Raw genomic sequence first — 23,225 nt, forward strand, 5'->3', positions numbered from 1 at the left:
ATTTTATATTTTTAGTTGAATAAACACCATATTTAAAGTTGAGGATTGGGTTTTGATGACTTGCAACCAAAAGCAATTTAATTTGTAAAATTATTAACAATTGAGTGTTTTTCTTGTCTAAGGTTGCCTTCTTTTACTTTGTGAGAAATTTCAATATAATTTTAATTCTTTCTTTGTTTTTATCACTTTAAAAATAGTATTATGGTAAAATTTGCAAATCTATGTGGCTGAGGTTGAGTTAATTGTGGGAATAGTTAAAACACATGCAAGATAAAACATAGGCAAAAAAGAACAAAACACTAAAATCTAAATTTTGAAATAAAATATAAAGTATGGCAAGTGATAATTGATATAATTTTTTTACTAGGGTTAAATTTAAATCACTTTTACCATTTGAATTTAGCTCAAAGGATATAGTTACGACGGAATTAGATTAAATTTTTATATTCGAATAATAGTAGAGAAGTAGTAATTTGGTTTATATATGTAAATAAAAAAAAAGACTCAAATTTTATTAGAAGGGCGTTTAAATTATAAATTAGGAAAGTTAAGTAGAAATTTTGAAGAAGATTGAATTTTCTTAGTTTACAATTTTTAATTTTTTCAAGTAAAGTAAAAATAATGAAAACTAAGCTTTAAGTAATAAGTAATAACTAGCAAAAGAAAGAAAACTAAGAAAAAAAAGTAATATTTTGAGATTTTATAATTAACACTCTTAGTTTGGAATAGGATATAGAGAAATAATATAACGTAATACCTAAAAAAAACTCTTGAACTATTTAAAAAAATTTAAATAAATTTTTATTCATTTATTACGTTCAATCAAACTCTTATATTATTATTTTCGATCACATAATTACCCTAATATTAAACGTTTGATTAATTATTGTTACTTAAAATATCACTTATCATTTTATGTCATGTGATATTAGTGTGATATATCAACATGTTATAATAGATGAAGACTTAATTATATGACATTTTTCACCCATCACTTTAACATTACGTGGATATAAATTGATAAGTGATATTTTGACTAATAATAATTAATCAAATCATTAGTCATAAAATTTTATTTGATTAAAAGTATAAACAAAGAGTTTGATTAAATATAATCAAAAAATAAAAAATTATTTAAAATTTTTAAAATATTATACCAAATAATATTGAATCTCAACAAATTAATAGAAGGATCCAAAATAGCAAACCATTCCCTAATGGCGCGTGGACTATTTGCAAGTGACATTTATTACAACTTGTCATACTTTTTAGTTTTTACCTTACAAAGGCACATAAAAAACAAAAGAAATTTAAAAAAAAAAAAAGAAATCAGATTCTGTTAAATTATCGGAAATTTAAAAAGAAAATAACAAAAAAAATAAACGACAGTAGTGTAAATTGAAGCCACTCAATTAAGAAAAATATGTAATAAGTAAATAAATATATATACATAAATAATTAGTGTAAATATGTGTGATCACGTTGATAACGTACTAAGCCCAATGTCTATCTGTCTTGCCTCTCTGTCTCCTTTGTTTTTCTTCATTTCTTTATTTCCTTCCCACCCTGTCTTCCTCCACCTTATATTCACCTTTTCCTTCCCGATTCCCTTCTTGGGTTCCTCTCCTTTTTTTCCTTTCTATCCAAAACCCTCATATTTTCTGCATCATTTACTAAGTCATTGAAGTTAAAGAAGGAGTAGTGTTCTCTTTTCTCTCTACTGCCATGACTATGAGTACCAATATTGGGCAATTTGGTGACACAACGCTGACCAAAGTCTTCGTTGGAGGGTTAGCTTGGGAGACTCCCAAGGAAGCCATGAGAGAGCACTTTGAGAAGTATGGTGAGATCCTTGAAGCTGTGATTATCTCTGATAAAGTTACTGGCAGATCCAAGGGCTATGGATTTGTAAGCTCTTTCTCACTAAAATGGACTCGGTTACTGGTGATTCCGACGCAGTTTCTTTTTCTTTTTTTTTTGCTAAATTTTTGTTTTCGGGGTGTTTCTTTTTAGGTTACATTTAAGGATCCTGAAGCTGCTAAGAAAGCTTGCGAGGACGCCACCCCAATCATCAACGGCCGCCGAGCCAACTGCAACCTTGCATCTCTCGGTGCTCGCCGCCCGAGGTCCGCCTCCGCAGCTCCTCCGCCACAAGGTCTTTATACATAATATTTGATGCATTAGAATTTGCTATCTTAGAGAAACGAAATTAAAATTTTTAGTAATAAATATATTATAATTAATTGTTTTAAGAAACAAAAGATGGTGATGGCATTTTTGTGAATATGACCATCATGGGGGGGTCTGATGTTGGGGGTTTTGATCATGAAGGATCTAACGTTGGACCGAGGGCAGCATCAGCTGCACCAGCCAATCCTGTGCAGTGGTATTACCCAGCGGGAACACCAGCGTCGCCGTTTCACCATCAGCACCATCAGGCCGTTCCTTTTTATGGGTAGGGCCATTTGATTCATTGATCTTGTTGTAGGTTTCATGGTATAAAAATAGACTTTGCCTTAATAACTTCTCTCGTCACTTCTTCAGGTACTCTCCCGCCTACATTGCCGCAGATATCAGCTACAACCATGTAAGTGGGTTTTTTCCTCATGCAATTGCAGTCTATGATAGCATCATGTGATCTCGCTGTCTATCACTGATTTTTAATTTTTTTTTTAAATTTTACATTACCCAAAGAGTTAAAGTGGTCCCACATTGACAATTAATGAAAACCTTGTATCTTTTCATTTCAAGTGAATCCATCCAAGATCTGATTGTCATGATTCAATCAGTCAAGCCAAATTTCCTGGTCAGTGCCTCAGTGGTCCAAACAACCTTAACAAATTTTGCCAAATTTTGCTTTAATAGTCTCTACATGTCCTCTATTGCCATAATACTATAGATTTTGTCTTTTTTAATTGTATTATTTTCAAACATGTCTTTATTCTTCATATTGCAAATGCCAGTTATCATTGGGACTAGACAAGTGAAACTCACATGTCTATAAATACATTAACTGCATGATATATACAAAAATTAAATCATTTTAATTTTTCAAAACACTAATATCATTATTTCATACCTTAATTTAAATAAAAAAAAGGGTCTTAGATTGTAATTCATTCTCTTCGAATTGTTCATTAGTTTGATAAAAAGTGCATGAGGTGAGTACTGAATAGAGATTTTTGTGTAATCTGGTGTGTGACGGTGCAACAGAAACTGAGCTACACTGGAGGAACCTACATGAATGGGCCTTTCTCCCAAGTGTACCCCGGGCAGGCTCTTGTAGGTGCAAACACATTGATGCCAATGTACCCATTCTATCACTACCATCAATCACAGACAATGGGGTTACCCGCCCACGTCTTCCCCCCAACAACAGTTGGTCCCATAACCACAGTCCCAGCAGCTGCAATCATGTCAAAACCTGCTGCAGCAATGGCTCCTAACTCAGGTAACATCCATTGATCCATCATGATGGTGACTCACATGGTAACATGCTTGAAAAACTAAGTGCCACGTCTAATAAAATCATTGTGTCACGTGAGTTCCTGATCAAGTTTTCGTGGGTGATTTTGGGGCCCACTTGCCAACTGGCTTTATAAGGAACCCCATGTGATTTGGATACGAGTATTTGGACCAAAATTATTGACCAATCTAACAAATTAGAGCCTTATCTTTACATCATTTTAAGGATAATTTATCAATTATATATATATATATATATATATTACTATAAACTTCACATTCATAAATGATTTTTTTTAAATAATTATGATTGAATAATCGTAAAATTGTAGTTGACATGAGTTCAACTTTAAAGACAATTTTTAACTTATAATCTTTTGTATTATTTGGTTTTTATGAGTTTATTTTTCGTTTTTATCTCCTAAAGCTCATTTTTAAATTATATTACCCTAACTTCTATTTTAAATAACATTAAAAAAAACCCAATTTCAAAAATCGAACCCAACGTATATTAAATAGCTTTAAACATCTTTTTATTTAGGTGTTTTAGCTTTCATTTGGATGATTAGGGAAATAAGATTGTCATGTGTCTTAAATTTGTGGTATGAGTGTTTGTATTTGCTTTATTATTATTATTATTATTATTATTATGATTTTTAGTGATAAAAAAATACTAAAAAAACTGATATTATAAAGACAGTTTGCTTGGCTGTGGAATAGGTACAGTTGGCACATGTGAAGGCTTTAAGAAGGTTGGGTAAGAGGGAAAACTTTGTTGGCAAATAACAAAGTGGGGGAAGATGGTAGCTGCTCAGAGCAACATTATTATCTGATCTGTCGTAGCTCTTTCTTTCCAATATATATATATTTTTTCCTTAAGAAAAAAAATTGTTTAATTAAAATATTTATTCTTAGATGTTTGATAAGATTCTTTCATTCTCTTTATCTCTCCCTCTCCCTCTCTCTCTCTTTCTCTCTAACGTCTAAGCTTGAGCTGTGAACCATTAGAACAAGAAAAGAATGTAACAGAAGTCATGTATCTTTTAATTACCCATATCTTACGGGTAGGGTTTTTTTATGGCTTTAGTGGATTAAATCTACTTCAATAATCTCCCTTTCTTTCTCTCTCATTAGCATCATTTATTTTGGGTATAATTCTCATTAGCATGGTCATCTTCCAATTACCATGTTTAAGGCTTTAATAATACAACTAACTTGTCCCTAAGGAGACATTTCCAAAGAAATTTCGGGTTCGAATCCATGGTCATAAGTAATCTTAACCTAATTTAAGGTGTTTATTCAATGAACTTCATAATCTTAATAAGATTGTTTTAATTTATAAAAACGGACGAAATCAATTTTGTTGAATACATAAGATTTTAAATTATAGAAAAAAAAACACCATTCTCTCGTGCTGTAAACTTATAAATCATCGGAATTAGAATTACTTTTTTATCTTTATATATCTAAACTTTTATCATTATTTTCATAATAATACCAAATGCTCAAAACTCCAAAATCACACTTTTTTTTTCAACTACAACAAAGTCCACTTTCTCATGTGAAAAGTTGAGTTGTTCCTCTTTCAACTACAACCCATTTCCCTATGCTCTCTTGGTTTTATTAAAGCCCATCTCTTTTGTTTTTTTAACGAGGTTGATGGGATGAGATGCAAAGCAATGCAACTCTGCAAGCGTGAGTTGAGAACTTCAATCTCTTCATTCCTTTCTCTAATCAACCCAAGAAATAAAGCTATTAATTTTAACTAGCAAGGCTAACATTGGTTTATGTTATGATCAAATACTTGATGATCAGGTTTATTATTACCCACATAAATAGGGATTACTTATTTAGAAAATTAGGCCCAAACTGGCTGAAAGGGTCTTTCGCCCCAGTTATCCAAACTCGATTTTCATGTGGGTTCGAACTTTTGGAGCAAACACTATCTAACGAGAGCTGCACCAGGTTGGATGCTCTGGGCCAGGCCAGGCCGACTCTCGAAGATTTTTTTGATTAGATTCTTAGACAACATCACATGGACACATCCACGAAAGTGTATTATAAATCAAAACAAGTGATCAAGTTTTTCACTGGAAATCATCAAGAGCGAGGTGTTATGAGATTGGGCTTTGAATGGACCACATCATTGATGGCCTGTTTGAGTGGTGAGCCATAATTAACGAGACTTGTCAGATCAAATTCTAGTAAACATAATAAAAATCTTTTTAGTTATTGTTAATTAATAAATTGTTTTATTTGTTGGCCTTGTTATAGACTCTCTTTATGATTCATTCCAAGTAATAGTTTCGTGTTCTTTGCACGTAAGGTGGAATATTAGAGCGGTGATAAAAAAAATTAAGTCAAAAATATTTTAAGCATGTAAATATAACAAGTATTTCTTGATTTATTATTATTAATTAATTTTATGTTGGATGTCAATCTTAAAAATTTAAAATGGTATTAGAACAGACATTGTCTCTTTTCATTGACTCTTCCATTGATTCATACCGCATGATGAATCTCGTAATACTAGTATTACACGTAAAAAGGAGTATTATGGTTATTATAAAACAAATTTCACATGTGGATTATGACAATACTTTCAGAGGCGGAGGGAGGGGGGCTAGTAGGAGCCCTCGCCCTCCAAAGTTTTAAAAATTTATAAATTTTTTAAAATTTTATTTTAAATATTTATAATTTTATTATCTCAAATATTGAATTTTATATTATATATATATATATATGTCAAAAGATCTCAGACTTACTAAATACTATTAAGATTTTTCAGACAGAAAAACTGTTTCTTTTCTCCTCCGAACACAACCCAATTTGACTGACCAGTCAAGATGCAGTGGTCTGTTGTTACTTGGTACAAGTTTGGAAAAAGGACAAAATGAGGAGAAATAAAGTTGGAATTAACTATTTTTTTTTTCTTTTACAAATGATGAAGGGGTGCTTAATTGAATACCTATAGTTAATTAATTGAATTAAAATAAAATATAAAATTTTAATTAAATATAATAAAAAATATAAAATTATTAAAAAAAATTTTAATAATTCAAAATACGCACTATATTGCAAGTTTTACCGTTGATTGGCACATGCGAATATAAGTGAGATTTCCGAAATTGTGAGGAACGGGTAGGACATTTTAGGTGGTGGATATTTTGTTTTGTTTTGTTTTATTTTTTTTGTAATTGAAAGAGGAAGATTCCAATCTTACTATTTAGATAGAAGATAATACATTAATTAATGAGTTAAATACTTAGATGCGGTATTTTATTTTTTTTCTTATATAAAAGTATATATTTTTTGCGATATCTATATTTATGGTAATTTAATAGTTTATTCATAACTTTTAAAATAAAAAAAATATACATTTATGTTAAATTAAATGTAAATTATGGGATGCACTAATTTATTTATACTTATACTGTACTAATTCAACACTCTCATCAGTTTTCTATTAATATTATAATACTGATAAGTTGACATAGCAAAATCTAAGGAAGATATAAAAGAAAAATATTGTTTAGTACATGAATCTACAATGACTGTCACGAAAATCCCCTGAAAATCCAATGCCAAGATGCCACGTACATGCACAAAAACTGTTTAGTGGAACCCTTAGCCTTAGGAATGCAAAAAACAAAAGAATGGTACTACAGTACTAGGAGTCGTATATATTTTTCTTTTTGCTGGGAGTGATGACCAATCACTGAAAAGTGGAAAGGACAAGAAGCCATTATGTTCGGGCCTTATTAGTTTCTATTCTATTGTCTTTGGATCTCTCTCAAAGGAATACCCCAACTCTCTTTGGTCTTTTGCCCAAAAACCAACCAAAAAAATTGAAAAAAAGAAAGAAAGAAAGTTACTTTGTTTTTCTTTCTCTCTTTCAAAACCCCAAACCCTCATACCCCTTTTGATATTTCTTGCCAAGATCTAGCAAAGGTAAACGTCAATTCTTTGCCTTTTTATGTTATCTCTATAGTTTATGCTGTAAAGATTTCTTCTTTTAATTTCTTTTCCCTTCATGCTTCTTGTGATCTTTCATATGAAGGGTTTTTATTAGTGTTAGGGTAAGGGGTTTTTTGTTAGGGTTTATCAAATTTTCCACTGTTTTCGTGGAAATTTTCAATTTTTTGATGATTTTGAGAGATACCCAGATTAGTTTTTAAATGGATGAAGCTGAAGAGTAGGGTGGTTTAGTTAGTAATGCTACGGATTCTAGTTGTTGTTAGTGAAACTGTGGTTGAGCCAATGGCTTAAACTCTTTTTTGCTCTTGTGATTTATCCATATAGTTTATGGTATAAAATTCTCTCTTATCAGTTTTTTTTTTTTTGTCTTTTTTAAATTTCAATCTTGGAGCTTTATTTTTGATGATTTTGGAAAATACCCAGATCGGTTGTTGAATGGATGAAGCAAAAGAGAAGGGTGGTTCAGGGAGTATTGTTACGGAATCTTCAGTAACTGTTAGTGAAACTGCGGTTGAGACAATGGCTTGTGAGGGTCAAGTTCAGATTGAGGAAGGAGGGGAAGGAGGTCCTATTAATGGAGATGATATAATGGTGGAGGTTTTGGGTTCTCATGTTTATGTTGATGGTATTTGTACTACTGATGGGGGAGGTGGAGGTGGGGTTGGGGGTGATTCAAATGATGAAGCTGTTTGTGGTCATGATGAGCCAGGTGAAGTTGGTTTGGAGGGTAATTTGACTAGTTTAGATGGTGAAGATGATACAGCTGGTGATTTGGGTTCAAGGAGCGACGTTTCGTGTGGTGAAACATTGTCAGCAATTGAGAGGGGTAAGGATCAGAATGAGGTAAATGGAGCTGGGATTGAAGGTTCTAGTGCACCTGATAGTTCTGCAGGGGGAGAAGCTTGTCAGAATGCAGAGCCTTCTAGCAGAATGGATAAAGGTGGGGGAGATGCAAATCAAGCTCGGGAGACACAAAAAGTTGGTGATTTGGATGGCAATGAATTAAATCATGAAAACCAGAGTGCAGTTGTATGTTTGTCAGCTGCTTCTGAAGATTCAAATGTGCAAACTCAAGCTGTCAATGAAGCTCCAATGACTATTGATGGGGAAGATTTAAATACCACAGATGGTGCTCGTGAAACTATATCTGGACGAACAAAGAAAGCTGCTGATGTTGATGCAGACTTCAATTCCTTGGACGTGAAGACACAGGTTACTGTTGAAGATGTTCCCCACTGTGAAGCTAAAGGTATGAAACTTAGTGCTTTTGATCATAATTTGAAATTTCAAGTTGAAGAACGCAATGAAGTTTCAGAGTCTCAGAGTTGGTGGTAGCACTGAAAATCTCTACAATATACATGCAGATTTGGTATCCTCGATTCAGCCAACTGAATTGGTTGTTGAAGGTCAATTGGACGAGAAGGTACTTCCACAATCTGGTTAGGGTGACAGTAAAAAATGAAAAGGTGCTTTGATCCATCCTGACTCATTATTATATGCAGGTTAGTTTGAACATGGAAATTGACAAGCAGGGTACTGATTCTGAGCAATGCCAGATGGAAGTTAATACTTCTCACCAGATCATTAAAAATCATGCTACAGGTGAAGTTGCAAGAGTTGATTATGTACTATATTTTTTTTAATTTGACTCTCTTTGCTGGTTCCAACAATGTTGATTCGGATAGGATTTTGTCTTCCTCAGGAAATGACCTAAGCTTAAAGGCTGGCACAGACATTGACAGGGGAGAGGAAGTTGATTTATGTATGGGGGAAGCAGTGGATGTTGAAAACCAGAATTCTGATGCCAAAATTGTTGGTTCTGATGCAGAGCAAGATGTTAAAGTTCAAGAAGATTCTATTAAAGTTGAGACAGTGGGCATTGGCACTGAAAATCACAAAAATGCATGTGAAGGTTCAGAATTGTTGGGTCACCAAAAAGATGCATTTGTTGGTAGTGATGGAGGTGAAGTATTGAAAGTCAATAACAATGTTTCAAACCAAATATCTACCTCTGTTGCTTCAGATAAGGTATTACATTCCTCGGGAAATGAAGATCAGCTAGCTAAGAGTTCAGTTTCTGAGGATGATTCAAGTGTAGGGCAAGATTTGTATGTTGAAGAACAAGTTACTGGTGCTGAACAAGATGGTTTAGACCAAGTGCAAGAAATGGAAGTTGAAGAACATGATACTGATTCTGAACAGCCAACTAACATTGATGAAAAGACTGTCAAACGGACAGTTCTAAAGTGTGCAAGTGCAGTAAAGGTCCATCAAGCTAAGTACCTGCTGCTGTCAGAGGAAGAAGGTGAGTTTTCTGTGTCTGGTTTAGTCTGGGGTAAGGTGAGGAGCCATCCATGGTGGCCAGGACAAATATTTGATCCATCAGATGCTTCTGAGAAGGCAGTGAAGTATCATAAGAAGGATTGCTTTTTGGTTGCCTACTTTGGGGATCGAACTTTTGCTTGGAATGAAGCATCTCTTTTGAAGCCATTTCGAACTCATTTCTCTCAGATAGAGAAGCAGAGTAATTCGGAGTCATTCCAGAATGCGGTCAATTGTGCTTTGGAAGAAGTCTCTAGACGGGCAGAGCTGGGTTTGGCTTGCTCTTGCATGCCGCAGGACGCCTATGACAAGATAAAATTTCAAAAAGTTGAGAATACGGGAGTTCGGCAAGAATCAAGTATAAGAGATGGTGTTGATGTGTCTTTGAGTGCTAGTTCTTTTGAACCTGACAAATTAGTTGACTATATGAAAGCCTTAGCAGAGTCTCCAGCTGGTGGGGGTGATCGGCTTGACCTTGTAATTGTTAAAGCCCAATTGTTGGCATTCTATCGTTTAAAAGGTTATCATCAACTGCCAGAATTCCAATCCTGTGGAGGGTTAAGTGAAAATGAAGCAAATACCTCACATTCTGAAGAGAATATGTACTTTGGCGAGGAAATTGAGCATACTACACCTATGGATACAGATGCGGAGCAAATTTCCACTGGCCAGGAGACTTCAATGTCTCAGAGAAGCTCTTACCTTAAACGTAAGCATAATCTGAAGGATGGATTATATCCTAGTAAAAAGGAAAGAAGCTTGTCTGAATTGATGGATGAGACATTTGATTCTCCTGATGTTGAAAATGGGACTGATGGGATAGCTAATAGGCTCCCTTCATCATCATCTGGCAAGAAAAGAAAGGCTGTTGATTCTTTTGACGACTCAGTGGTGCAGGAAGGGAGGAAGACAATTTCCCTTGCCAAAGTGTCTTTAACCACACCCCATTTCCCAAAGCCATCCTTTAAAATTGGTGAATGTATCCGTAGAGCTGCTAGCCAAATGACTGGATCTCCGTTGATTCCAAAGGGTAAGCTTGATGGAGGCAGTGAAAATACTGCTGCAGATGGGTATGATGTTCCCTTTGATAATTCTGAAGATGCCCAGCGAAAGAGGATGAATGTTACAGCTGAATACTCATCACTAGACGAGTTGCTATCACAACTTCACTTGGCAGCATGTGATCCGATGAAAAGTTACAGTTCTTTTAATATTTTTATTAGCTTCTTTTCTGATTTCAGAGATTCATTGGTTGTGGATCAGCTTCCTGGGGACAAAGCAGGTGGCAAAAGGAAGAAGTCACCCAATTCTATCATTGGGTTTCCAGAAACTTTTGAGTTTGAGGACATGAATGACACTTATTGGACTGACAGAATAGTCCAAAATGGTTCTGAAGAGCACCCATTACATGGAAATGGAAGGGGACAATATCAAATTGTGCCTGTTGAATTAGAGAAACCACTTCAAAAAGGCCGTAAGTCACGGAAACGATATTCTGATGTCAATCACGATCTGACAGCAGAAAAACCCCCTGGCTATGTTGATGAGAGGGCCCCGGCAGAACTTGTTATGAACTTCTCTGAGATTAATTCTGTTCCTTCAGAAACAAAGCTAAATAAGATGTTCAAGCACTTTGGACCATTAAAGGAATCTGAGACAGAAGTTGATCGTGAAACCAGCCGTGCCAGAGTTGTTTTTAGAAGATCATCTGATGCGGAAGTTGCCTACAATAGTGCAGGAAAGTTCAACATCTTTGGGTCAGTGGCTGTAAATTATCAACTCAACTACACTATATCTGAATCATTCAAAGCTTCATTGTATGCTCCGACCCTAGCTGAGGAGACTCCACTCATGGCTTCAACCCTAGGTGGGGACCATGGACTTGTTGCCTCATCACTGAGTGAAACTTCACTCATTGCCCCAAGCCTAGGCGAGGAAGCTTCTTTCATGGTTTCAACCCTTGGTGAGGACACTTTATCCATTGCTACTACTTTCCATGAGGAATCTTCGATGATAGCCTCATCCTTAGGTGACGACACTTTGGCCATTCCCACAACCTTAGGTGATGGAGCTTCAATCATTGCCACAACCATGTATGAGGAAACATTGCCCATTGCCTCTACCACAGGTGAGGGAACTATGGGTGTTGCTACAACTATTGGTGACCAATCTTTTATGGTTGCCACAACTGTAGGTGAACAATTTTCAACAGTTGTTACAACTATTAGTGAGCAAACCTCAACAGTTGCCACACCCATGGGTGAGGAAGATTCATTTATAACCACAACCTTGAGCAAAGAAACTTCAACCATCACCACAACTTTGGGTGGGGAAACCTCAATGGTTAATGTAAGTCTAGATGAGGAGACTTCAAGCATGGCTACCTTAGGTGAAGAAACTCCTAGCATTCTCGCAAGCTTGGGTGAAGAAACTCCTAGCATTCCCACAAGCTTGGATGAAGAAACGCCTAGCGTTCCCACAACCTTGGGTGAAGAAATTCTTACCATTCCCTCAACCTTGGGCGAAGAAACTCCTATCTATCCTGTGACCTTGGCAGAAGAAACCCCTACCATTACCATAACCTTGGGCCAAGAAACTCCTGACTTACACACGACATTGGGTGCAGAAACTCCAGTCATTCCTTCAACCTTGGACAAAGAAACTCCAGTCATTCCTCCAACCTTGGGTGAAGAAACTCCTGCCATTCCTCCAACCTTGAGCGATGAAATTTCGACCATCACTGTAACCCTGGGTCAGGAAACTCAGACCATTCCTACAATTGTCGCTGAGGAAACTACAACCGTTCTTGCAACCTTGGTTGAGGAAACTACAACTATTCCTACAACCTTGCATGAAGAAACTCTAGCTGTTCCCACAACCTTGGCTGAGAAAACTCCAACTATTCCCACAACCTTGGGTGAGGAAACTGCGACTATTCCCACCACCTTGGGCAAGGAAACTGAAAGTATTCCCAAAACCTTGGGTGAGGAAACTTCAACTAATTCCACAACCTTGGGTGAGGAAACTTCTACTATTCCAACAACCTTGGCTGAGGAAATTCCAACTAATCCGATAACCGTGACTGAGGAAACTTCGACTATTCCCACAACCTTGGGCGAGGAAACTGTGGCTATTCCCACAACGTTGGGTTTGGAAGCTTCGACTGTTCTTACAACTACAGGTGAGGAACCATCAACTGTTTCCACAACTATGGGAATGGAGACTTTGCCCCCTGCTGTGGCTGAAGGTGAGGAATCTGCCACTTAATATCGTCACTGTCAAAAGTTACCTGGAAATTTCAGGTATTGCCTTGCGGTCCTATCTGCATGAAAGTTTTTATCTTGATGTTGTTCAAATTATGATAATTGCTCTCTTCTGGCTTTGCACAATCGAACCAGTTATCAAAGACCATCTAAGAGTGTGGTTCAAGTGATTCTTTTAATTTCTTGCACTTAAATCATTTGATTACTATGGTTTTGGGTGTTTTCAGGGGGAGAAGAGGTGTAAAGATAATGAAATTACTAGATCTATATATGCCACCACTAAGTGGAAATGGTAGTAATAGGAGCAGCTGCTATTCTACATTTTGAGAGGCTGAAGTGAATAGATCTCTGAGCTAATTGGGTTGGTATATTTTATTTTTACCTATGAGGTGGGGATTGGTGGTTTTATATTCGATGTTCATATTGAATCCATCTTGTTTTGTTAGAGCACGGAGCTACATGCCTGCATCATGGGATTACACCAAATATAGTTAATTCAGTGTTTTAGTGGTTTGAAGTCGGATAAATAAACTATGAATAGTGCATAATGACTGGTGTTTTCTAGCATATTCTGCTCTTTTATTTATCTGCATCAGTTTCTTCTACTGTTTTAATTGTATTCTTATTCTTTTGATGCAATTGTTTTAGGCGCGAACACATCCTGAAGTTCTGATGTTGGTATGGTGCTGGTAGGGTTGATTCAACTTGCCACTGAAGACGGCAATCAGACAGACAGCTCCATTGGTGCAACTTGAATCTTCAGCTCGGATTCTTTCTTTCTTAAATTATGCTATAAGCTGCATGGTGTTTATCCACATGCTCCGGCTAGTGTAATATAGTAGCATTTTAGATGACCTTTTCATGGATGCTATCCCTGAGGACTAGGAGAATTGCATTGTAGAATCAAGCTGCCTATCTGTTTTTTATGCCTCCTTATCATGCATGTATTGAAATTGCTGCCCCAGCTTATGCTTTGGTTCCTCATCTGAGTTTTTCCAGGCATGAGAATTTATATCTTTGATGAATAGAGCATGAGGCTTATATTCCACTCTTTGCTAGAACAGGCTTTGTGGACAACTCGTTGAGAGAACTTCTTCTGTTTATCAATGAAAGCCCATAACCCAATAACTCAAATAAAAGCAGAGCAAGTAACATGCATTATTAATTATATGAAATTAGAATAAGGCCCGTGGGATGCAACGGATGTGTAAATTATAATAAACAATTGTGATAGATGTAAGTTCTTTGTTAAAATAATTAAAACTTGTCTAATAGCAATTTTAATGTGCTGTATGGAACTAAAAAATCAATTAAAGATTGATTTGGTGCAGGAATGTATCATTCATGCAGTACTTTGTTATGGAAATATGGCGAATTGCAAATGTGAAGGAGAAAAAGATAGGTTCTCAACAAACAGGAAACCAAACCTCCAAGGGTATCAAGCCTTGTTGTACTGTCCAGCTTGAAGGAGAAAAAACACGTCAAGAATTCACATTATCTGGGACCATTACAAGCTCTCTTGCCACAAGTTTCATGGCCTGGACTGGCTCATCCTTTGAGTGGAGTAGTGGATATGGCTTGAAAACTGATGGTCTGGGATCTTGTTCAAAGGAAGACGTTGGACCTGACAGCCAGGGACATGCCAACCAAATTGTGAAGTCATCTCTGAATCAGACTGAAGATCCTAGTGGACACTCTTTGGAAAATCAGCTGCATTCAGATGACAAAGAAAATTTATTTAGTTTTCAGAATGAAGTCGATGGTCTAAGTAAGCAGATTGAAGCCATTGATTTGAGAGGGGATTTAGTTATAGAATTTTAAGCGGCAGATCATTTAGTATTCAGTCTGACACAGTAATTCTATCACCAAAAGTTTAATGGACTAAGAGTGTTTTCAATACTCTCTCTCTCTCATCCACAGCAAGCAGGAAAGTCCTACAACAGAGAACAAGTAAAAAGAAAAAAACAATCAGAAATTGGTATGATGCAGACAAGGGCTTTGATACTGAGTGGTAGCAGCAAACTTAGGAGTGTTAGTCCCCGTTTGCTAATCTGCCAAACTTCCTCTGATTCCCTTTCCCTCCATCTAAAGTAAATATGAGGGAAGAATTGTAGCTGCCAAAATATTGCTCTTTGAGATTAGGTGACATCCATGTGTCTGGACCTATGACGTTGGGACTGAAAGGAATGACACCTGTTAAAATTCTGATAAACTTAAGAGGTTATTTAGTGCTAAAAAACAAAAAGAGGAAGGTAATCACTCACAGTTTCAGTTTCATTCATAAGTATAACAACTTTTATAACCTTAAAAAAGATAATATTAAAAAATAAACTGATAAAATTAAAAAAAAATAAATAGCACAACTTGGGATTACCACACCACTAAGTTTGTGGGTTGTCCTTTACATTTGCTTTTACTGTCAAAACATGGCTAATATGAGAAACCAAATAACCACTAAATAAAAGAAAATAAATAACCACAAAGTAAAAGACATGTAACTAGCACACAGCACTACTTTGCCAAATTGAAAACTAACTTTTCACATTAAAGAGTATTGCAAGCGGAGCCTAACTCCAACAGCACATCAAAAGTTAAATACTGTAAAGCGACAGAAGGAAGAAATGAGCAAGGGTTCTTGAACAATTTTGACAGGGGGAAACAACCATGGACTTTCAGCATTCCACACAATTTGGGGGCTATGGCATTTGAGAACTAAAGATACCTCTTTCACAGGCATACACCCTGTTAGGATGGAGCAATCGAAAGAACAAAATGTAGTTCCCAAAGCCTTAATACCCTTTTTGACTAACCATGCACATACATGTCCTTACAGGGATTGGAAAATCTGTAAACATTTGTATAAACTAAAACAAAACAACAGCTAGCTAGATGGCATGAAAGGCTAGAGTTTTAGCTACTTTCTACCCATAGCAACAAGACTCTCCTCGTATGTGTGAACCTGAAGAGGATCCCAAGCTTTCCTGGTTTTAGTCCTGATATATCTAACTGGTATCAAGGTGATAAAGGAATACCTTACCATTTTTCCAAAACCTAAACATCCTTTTAAGTCCTGCAAGAGGTCAAATTTTATAGAAGTTTGGTCCAATTCCCTTCATTGTTTAACGCCCAAATGTTACTTCTATCCATCACATCAGAATGGTGGGCACTGTATGACTTGAAAAACTTCATTGCCATTTTTCTTGACAGCAAGTTGTTGAATCCAGTCACAGACCATTTACATGTATGCTGTCCTGTTGGTTTGTTTTTCCTTTTTATTCCACTCTTTTATGTCTGTATATTTGCCACTGTGGCTATTAACATGCAATGTTCATTTTGTCGATAAATCGATTTTCCCTGCAATTACTAAGTGAAATGAACATACTTTGGCCAACTATCGGCCCCTTTCCTGATAATAAAGTACTCTGGGCACATGAATGGTATCAGCAGGGGTCTTGGTCTTGCCAAAGCAGTGATCCTTTTGTGGCATAGAGCTAGCACCGACCTTGAAGCGGCTCTAGAGGGCTGCGATATAGATAGGTGGTTCTGCTTCAAAACCTTCCTTCATAAAAGCCATAAAACCGAGGTGTGGCAATGTCAGCCCACTCCTTTGGTTGCGTCAAGAAAAATGGCAGGGATTTGCTGTTAGAGAACATCATCTGCGTAGGCAAGCAAGGGAAAAAAGTGATATCCTGCAATGTAGGAAAAGAGCAGGGCCAAGAGTGCAAATTCATTCTTTGAAAATCATGAATTCTGCTAGTAGGAGAGTATTGCAATTATACTCTTGCTAGTTTATCACCGGTTCAGTTGGTTTAATCAAGACTTTGACATTTTCACAGTTTTCACAGTTGGTTTAATCAAAACAGTTATAGAAGATCATCTCTTGCACTTAAATCATTTGATTACTATGGTTTTGGGTGTTTACAGGGGGAGAAGAGGTGTAAGATAATGAAATTACTAAATCTATATATGCCACCATTAAGTGCCAATGGTAGTAATAGAAGCAGCTGCTATTTTTCATTTTGAGAGCCAGAAGTGAATAGATCTCTGGGCTAGTTGGGTTGGTATATCTTGTTTTTACCTTATTTGAATGATTTAGCTATGAGGTGGGAATTGGTGGTTTTAAATTAGATGTTCATATTGAATCCATGTCGTTTTGTTGGAGATGCCTGCATCATGGGATTACACCAAATATAGTTAATTCAGTGTTTTAGTGGTGTGAAGTAGATAAATAAACTATGAACAGTGCATAATGACTGGTGTTTTGCTAACATATTCTGCTCTTTTATTTATCTGCATCAGTTTCTCCTACTGTTCTTATCTTGTTCTTATTCTTTTGATGCAATTGTTTTAGGCAAGAACACATCCTGAAGTTCTGATGTCGGTATGGTGCTGGTAGGGTTGATTCAACTTGCCACTGAAGAAGGCAACCAGACAGACAGCTCCATTGGTGCAACTTGAATCTTCAGCTCGGATTCTTTCTTTCTTAAATTATGCTATAAGCTGCATGGTGTTTATCCACATGCTCCAGCTAGTGTAATATAATAGCATTTTAGATGATGACCTTTCCATGGATGCTATCCTTGAGGACTAGGAGAATTGCATTGTAGAATCAAGCTGCCTATCTGTTTTCTATGCCTCTGTATCATGCATGAATTGAAATTGCAGCCCCAGCTTATGCTCTGGTTCCTCATCTGAGTTTTTCCAGGCATGAGAAATTTGTATCTTTGATTAGTAGAGCATGAGAAGCTTATATTCCACTCTGTGCTAGAACAGGTCTTATGGACTACTCTTTGAGAAAACTTTTTCTGCTTACCAATGAAAGCCCATAACCCAATAACCCAAATAAAAGCAGAGTAACATGTATTGATAATTACATAATTCTATAATTCTATACTAATTTTATATAATTTTGTAAGTGAATTGATGCCATGACTTAACATGCATTAACTTAATTAACAAACATATAAAAATTAAAATAAATAAAAATAATAATATAGTATTAATAATTTACCTTTCCTATTAATAAATATTTATATCTCATATTTGAATTAATTTAAAAACCTATCACTTTCTTTCTTTTTTCCTAATTCTAAGGATGTAATGAGTACAACAAAATTTGGGCTTTCTTTATTTTGGAGAAAACTATTCAATAAATAATATTTAATTGGAATTGTATATGTGTCAAGTTTTCATTTGCTTTTGATGAAATAACTTCCTAGATCAGGTCAGCTTATTATAATTCCCAATTTAAGACAAAAGTTAGAATCTTCTTATCCTAAATCATGCACAAAACATCTGCTACAATTATGCCACCTAATAATTAATTAATTAGTAATAATTACAATTTGATCAGTTAAAATCTTTTCATTTCCTAAATTTTTTAAAAGTTCTTCACTTTTCCCTCTCTTTCTCTCTCTCTCTCTCTCTCTCTCTCTCTCTCTCTCTCTCTCTGTTTCTTCTTTCTCTTTTATTGTCTTTATATGCCTCCAAGACCAGAAGGAAAAAAGAAATTAAAAGGAGAAATCTTGAAGAAGGAATGTCATCTAAAAGAAGTGTTTTGCGGGAATTTCAACTCCCTGGTACGCTATTTCTTTTGGTTTTGGTTATTTTTGTTGTTTGGATGTTGAGAAAAACAAAGGAAAGATAATAAACACTTCCTTGAATTCTTTGTGATTCTTATTTTTTTTCTTGTTTTAAATTCTTGGGTTTTATTATCTATCAGTAAATAATAAATTTTTAGGAAAGAATAAAATGACGATCTTCAAATTAGTCAATTCCATTACAGAAAAAGAATCATTTTGTTTTTTTTTTAATGATAGTAGGATTGAATTATTTTGCAAAAGTTTATTTTTAAGTCCTTAAAGTTGGAGTGATATCAGGATTCAATCTGATTGACCATTCCCTTTCTTTTATTATATATATATATATATATATATTATAAATGGACTTGTTGATGAACTACTAATTTAGCAGAGGCTTCAAGGAACAGAAAGAAGGTTGATATTGATGGATTTAGGCTAATTGAGGCAGCAAAAGATGCACCATGGAAAAGGGAAGAAGAAAAGCCTGATCAATTCGAGTCTAAGTATGATTTGCGCAAGAGTTTGGCTTGGGATAGTGCCTTTTTCACCAGTCCAGGTTTTGTTTTAGGACTGAAAAAAAAAATTCCAAGTGCTTTTATATCATTATTGAGGGTTTTCAAGTCATTCATGATTCATTGAATTGCAAGTTGTTCATATGCTCAGGAGTTTTGGATCCTGAAGAGTTGTTTGAGACATTGAATTTTCATGATGGAGACAATGGAGATTCTCAATCCGAGCTCAAGGAAGCAAATGATTTACCTTCTGAGTCCTTGGCGGCAAGTAGAATTGGTGAGTGTGTTGTCCGAAGAAGTTTAGCTTGGGATAGTGCCTTTTTTACTAATGCAGGTATGCTTCTTCACAAGTCTTTTAGCTATTTTGCCTCATATGTTTTTCTAGTTGATACTCAATTCTTTTCATGCTTAGGGGTATTGGATCCGGAAGAGTTGTCTATGGTTAACAAAGGATATAAGAAGTCCGAAACACAAAATCATATACTTCCTGGAATTGAAGAAGAATTTTGGAAGTCTGCTGACTCAAACTCTACAATAGATAGTGATTACTCCTTGGCAAGTCTTGAGTTTGATCTTTTTGATGATATGAGAGCATCCATGCACAAATCAATCAAAGCATACAATTTGGTAAATTCAAGTTGCAACCTCCAAAGCCAAAGAGGCAGACAAAATCCCCATTGTAGGTGTCTGCTGCTTTGATCATATCTTTACTGGGAACTTCACGGATGCAATCATTCATGTCAAGTTTGCATGTTGATGCATTTTAGGCTTCTAGGTTTGATTGTAAAGTTGTGTTTTTCTTCGTGCATGTAACTTGCATACTAGAGGCTTAGTTAGGATTACCAAGGAAAAAAGTCATCCTCCTACTTTAATAATAATAACTAGATGTATGTTGTCTAATCATCTCGTGCATTTGTGGATGATATGTATTTGGTTCTTGGGTTTTTTCCCCGTATACTTCTTAGTGCTGCTGCTTCTTTGCAGCTTCAAAAAGGCTGGATACTACAAAATTTCAGATTAAACCCTTGCCAGCTTTCAGAAGGCAAACTGTTGGCATGCATGGAGTGGCAAAGATAGCAAACGAAGCTACCAATCCCCCACGAGCAAAGGTATGTTTAGTTGAGTGTAGTGAAATTGTGACAATGATACATAAGCTGTGCCAGGCCTTTACAGTGATTGCTGCATCTTCCTTCGTTGTCAATGCAAAGCCGAGTTGTTATGAACAAGACTTTTAGATATGACTGACTTGATATTATTACTTGCTGGACCAAAAAGCATGCTACTCAATGTGGAGAACAGAATACTTCATCTTCTCTTAAGCCGTCGAAGACATTCAGCCAGGCCAACCCTCTAACAGCTGCTGCAACCAAAAGAGCATCTTTGGGTGCAAACCACTTGAAAATGGAAAAAAAAATCAGAAAAGCTGCATCTGGTAAACATTGCCATAAATTTTTATTTTCTCGCTCAGTTTTCCTTTAAGATAAAGTTTATTCAGAATTCTTGTTTGACTTTTGCAGGACAAATTATGTCAAAGAAACCTTGTTTTGGTGACTCATGTAGTGTTATTCCCAGTTTAACACTATCTCCAGAACCAGCTTCTTCACTTTTGCGCATTGCCTCCAGAGATTTTGGACGATCTGAGTGCACTCAGTCTACTCCAATTGCTAAATCTCCAAATTCGCTGAGAAGAAAGAATGATTTGGCTGCTTGTGATTCAAGCTCTAGGACTCCTTGTAGATCCTTAACTAGAAGCAAAAACAAACTGTTGGATTCTACTCATCCTACTCATTTACCATCCACACTGAACTCCTCTTTCACATCACTTTCTAGCTCTGTTGGTTGCTGGTCTGCTGAATCATCAACTTCTGGGAATTATGTATCTAGCAATTCTTCAACAAGCGTGGATATTGCTTTCAGAAGAGGGGTTTCTGCTGCTTCTCAAGGATCACATACCAAGAATCGATCTTGTGATCGACCCTTTGTTCGAAATGAAAGTAAAAAAACAAGGTTGGCATATCAAGATGTTAATGGAGTCTCAAAGGGAAGTAGTCCTTTACCTCCAGCTGTTTCAAGAGAAATAAAACCTTCTGGCCTTCGAATGCCATCGCCAAAGATTGGATTTTTTGATGTGGTTAGTTACTTTATGTTCGTTGTCTTATCTATTTGCTTTATTCCATTGGTTAGTCAGTATCACTGAGTTTTACCTCACATTCTTCCTGTTGAATGACATCTTTCTGTTAACAGGAAAATTTTAGTGCATTAACCCCAAATGGAGGTCTAAAGTTTCATTCTGGTATGCAAAGTACTTCTAAAACTAGAAGTGGCCTGCATCATCCTAATGGCAATTCAAATAGAGGCAGAGTTGGTAAATTTCAGCCACCAAGAACATCAACAAGGACTAGCAATATGAACGAGAGAAAGATGGGTTCTCAACAAATTGGAAACCAAACCTCCAAGGGTATCAAGCCTTGTTGTTCTGTCCAGCTTGAAGGAGAAAAAGCATGTCAAGAATTTACATTATCTGGGACCATGACAAGCTCTTTTGCCACAAGTTTCATGGCCGGGACTGATTCATCCTGTGAGTGCAGTAGTGGAAATGGCTTGAAAACTGATGGTCTGGGATCTTATTCAAAAGAAATCACTGGACCTGACAGCCAGGGACATGCCAACCAAATTGTGAAGTCATCTCCGAATCAGAATGAAGCTGCTAGTGGACACCCTTTGGAAAATCAGCTGCATTCAGATGACAAAGAAAATTTATTTAGTTTTGAGAATGAAGTCGATGTTCTAAGTAAGCAGATTGAAGCCATTGATTTCAGAGGGGATTTAGTTATAGAATTTTAAGCGGCAGATCATTTAGTATACAGTCTGACACAGTAATTCCATCACCAAAAGTTTAATGGAGTAAGAGGTTTTCAATAGTCTCTCTGTCTCTCATATTCATCCAAAGCAAGCAGGAAAGTCCTACAACAGAGGAACAAGCTGCCATTAGAAAGCAGTGAGACCAATAAGAGTCAGTTGATTAGAATGAAGCAAAAAACAAACAGAAAACAAGTAAAAAGGAAAAAAAATCAGAATTTGGTATGATGCAGACCAAGGTTTTGATCCTGAGTGGTAGCAGCAAACTTAGGAGTGTTATTCCCCCCTTGCCAATCTGACAAACTTCCTCTGATTCCTTTCGCGTCATATAAAGTAAATATGAGGGAAGAATTGTGGCTTCCAAAATCTTGCTCTTTGAGATTATTGATAAAGATTAACTTCAGTGTAAATTTCAGTTTAAAAAGCTAAATGATTTTATCATTATTTTTGTCACGTGGACGTCTATGTGTCTGACCTATGAACAACAGAAGGAAGAAATGAGCAAGGGTTGAACAACCTTGAGAGTAGGAAACAACCATGCAATTTCAGCACTCTACACAATTTGGAGGGCTATGGCATTTGAGAACTAAAGATACCTCTTTCATAGGCATACACCCTGTTGGGATTGAAAGAACAAAAAGTAGTTTCAAAAGCCTTAATGCCCTTTTTGACTAACCATGCACAAACATGTCCTTACAAGGATTGGAGAAACTGTAAACATTTGTATAAAACTAAAACAAAGCAACAGCTAGCTAGATGGCATGAAAGGCTAGAGTTTTAGTTACTCTCTACCCATAGCAACAAGACTCTCCTCGTATGTGTGAACCTGAAAAGGACCCCAAGCTTTCCTGGTTTTAGTCCTGATATCTGTAACTGGTATCAAGGTCATAAAGGAATACCTTACCATTTTCCAAAACCTGAACATCCTTTCAAGTCCTGCAAGAAGTCCAACGTTTTAATAGTTTGGTCCAGTTCCCTTCATTGTTTAACACCCAAATGTTACATCTATCCATCACATCAGAATGGTGGACACTGTATGACTTGAAAAACTTCATTGCCATTTTTCTTGACAGCAAGTTGTTGAATCCAGTCAGAGACTCAAACATTTACATGTATGCTGTCCTGTTGGATTGTTTTTCTTTTTTATTCCAGTATTTTATGTCTGCATATTTGCAACTGTGGCTATTAACATGCAATGTTCATTTTGTAGATCAATCGATTTTCCCAGCAAGTACTAATGAACA

The 23,225-nt window shown here is 36.0% G+C and overlaps 3 protein-coding genes across 10 annotated transcripts; all 3 read left to right on the top strand.

The window, feature by feature from the left end:
* The first annotated feature begins 1,495 nt into the window (after positions 1–1,495).
* On the top strand, positions 1,496–4,581 carry LOC18586333 (putative RNA-binding protein ARP1). 2 transcript variants are annotated; one of them, XM_007009653.3, is made up of 6 exons: positions 1,496–1,908; positions 2,014–2,155; positions 2,332–2,455; positions 2,545–2,587; positions 3,214–3,451; positions 4,186–4,581. In XM_007009653.3, exons 1-6 carry the CDS (start codon positions 1,726–1,728, stop codon positions 4,224–4,226), a joined length of 771 nt encoding a protein of 256 aa, XP_007009715.2. In that variant the 5' UTR covers positions 1,496–1,725; the 3' UTR covers positions 4,227–4,581. The 2 variants fall into 2 exon arrangements, with proteins under 2 accessions (XP_007009715.2, XP_007009716.2); XM_007009654.3 differs by having other exon boundaries at positions 1,688–1,908; positions 4,166–4,581.
* Positions 4,582–7,180: 2,599 nt separating this feature from the next.
* Positions 7,181–14,089, top strand: LOC18586334 (uncharacterized). Of its 6 annotated transcripts, none has more exons than XR_016028881.1 (7): positions 7,181–7,416; positions 7,867–8,692; positions 8,808–8,866; positions 8,946–9,045; positions 9,146–13,012; positions 13,256–13,389; positions 13,677–14,089. XR_016028881.1 is itself a non-coding variant. In XM_088810686.1 (7 exons), exons 2-6 carry the CDS (start codon positions 7,879–7,881, stop codon positions 13,030–13,032), a joined length of 4,794 nt encoding a protein of 1,597 aa, XP_088666812.1. In that variant the 5' UTR covers positions 7,181–7,416; positions 7,867–7,878; the 3' UTR covers positions 13,033–13,067; positions 13,677–14,089. The 6 variants fall into 6 exon arrangements, 5 of the variants coding, with proteins under 5 accessions (XP_088666812.1, XP_017984714.2, XP_017984713.2 ...); XM_088810686.1 differs by lacking the exon at positions 13,256–13,389 and having other exon boundaries at positions 9,146–12,215; positions 12,282–13,067; XM_018129225.2 differs by lacking the exon at positions 13,256–13,389 and having other exon boundaries at positions 7,835–8,692; positions 9,146–13,067.
* Positions 14,090–18,440: 4,351 nt separating this feature from the next.
* On the top strand, positions 18,441–22,425 carry LOC18586336 (uncharacterized). Of its 2 annotated transcripts, none has more exons than XM_088802437.1 (8): positions 18,441–18,607; positions 18,999–19,166; positions 19,274–19,456; positions 19,535–19,801; positions 20,107–20,231; positions 20,398–20,554; positions 20,640–21,253; positions 21,367–22,425. In XM_088802437.1, the coding sequence occupies exons 1-8, from the start codon at positions 18,565–18,567 to the stop codon at positions 21,964–21,966; spliced, it is 2,157 nt and encodes a 718-aa protein (XP_088658563.1). In that variant the 5' UTR covers positions 18,441–18,564; the 3' UTR covers positions 21,967–22,425. The 2 variants fall into 2 exon arrangements, with proteins under 2 accessions (XP_088658563.1, XP_017984717.2); XM_018129228.2 differs by having other exon boundaries at positions 19,002–19,166.
* Positions 22,426–23,225: the final 800 nt, after the last annotated feature.

This window comes from Theobroma cacao, chromosome 10 (assembly GCF_053813885.1).
Source record: "Theobroma cacao isolate CCN51 chromosome 10, ASM5381388v1, whole genome shotgun sequence".
Classification (NCBI taxonomy): domain Eukaryota; kingdom Viridiplantae; phylum Streptophyta; class Magnoliopsida; order Malvales; family Malvaceae; genus Theobroma; species Theobroma cacao.

Coding starts and splice junctions, on each gene's coding strand:
- LOC18586333 (XM_007009653.3), top strand. CDS start 1,726: ATGACTATGAGTACCAATATTGGGCAATTTGGTGACACAACGCTGACC. Junction 1,909..2,013: donor GATCCAAGGGCTATGGATTT/GTAAGCTCTTTC, acceptor GTTTCTTTTTAG/GTTACATTTAAGGATCCTGA. Junction 2,156..2,331: donor CGCAGCTCCTCCGCCACAAG/GTCTTTATACAT, acceptor TTGATCATGAAG/GATCTAACGTTGGACCGAGG.
- LOC18586334 (XM_018129225.2), top strand. CDS start 7,879: ATGGATGAAGCAAAAGAGAAGGGTGGTTCAGGGAGTATTGTTACGGAA. Junction 8,693..8,807: donor TCCCCACTGTGAAGCTAAAG/GTATGAAACTTA, acceptor ATATACATGCAG/ATTTGGTATCCTCGATTCAG. Junction 8,867..8,945: donor AAGGTCAATTGGACGAGAAG/GTACTTCCACAA, acceptor TATTATATGCAG/GTTAGTTTGAACATGGAAAT.
- LOC18586336 (XM_088802437.1), top strand. CDS start 18,565: ATGTCATCTAAAAGAAGTGTTTTGCGGGAATTTCAACTCCCTG. Junction 20,232..20,397: donor CCAATCCCCCACGAGCAAAG/GTATGTTTAGTT, acceptor TGGACCAAAAAG/CATGCTACTCAATGTGGAGA. Junction 21,254..21,366: donor AGATTGGATTTTTTGATGTG/GTTAGTTACTTT, acceptor TTCTGTTAACAG/GAAAATTTTAGTGCATTAAC.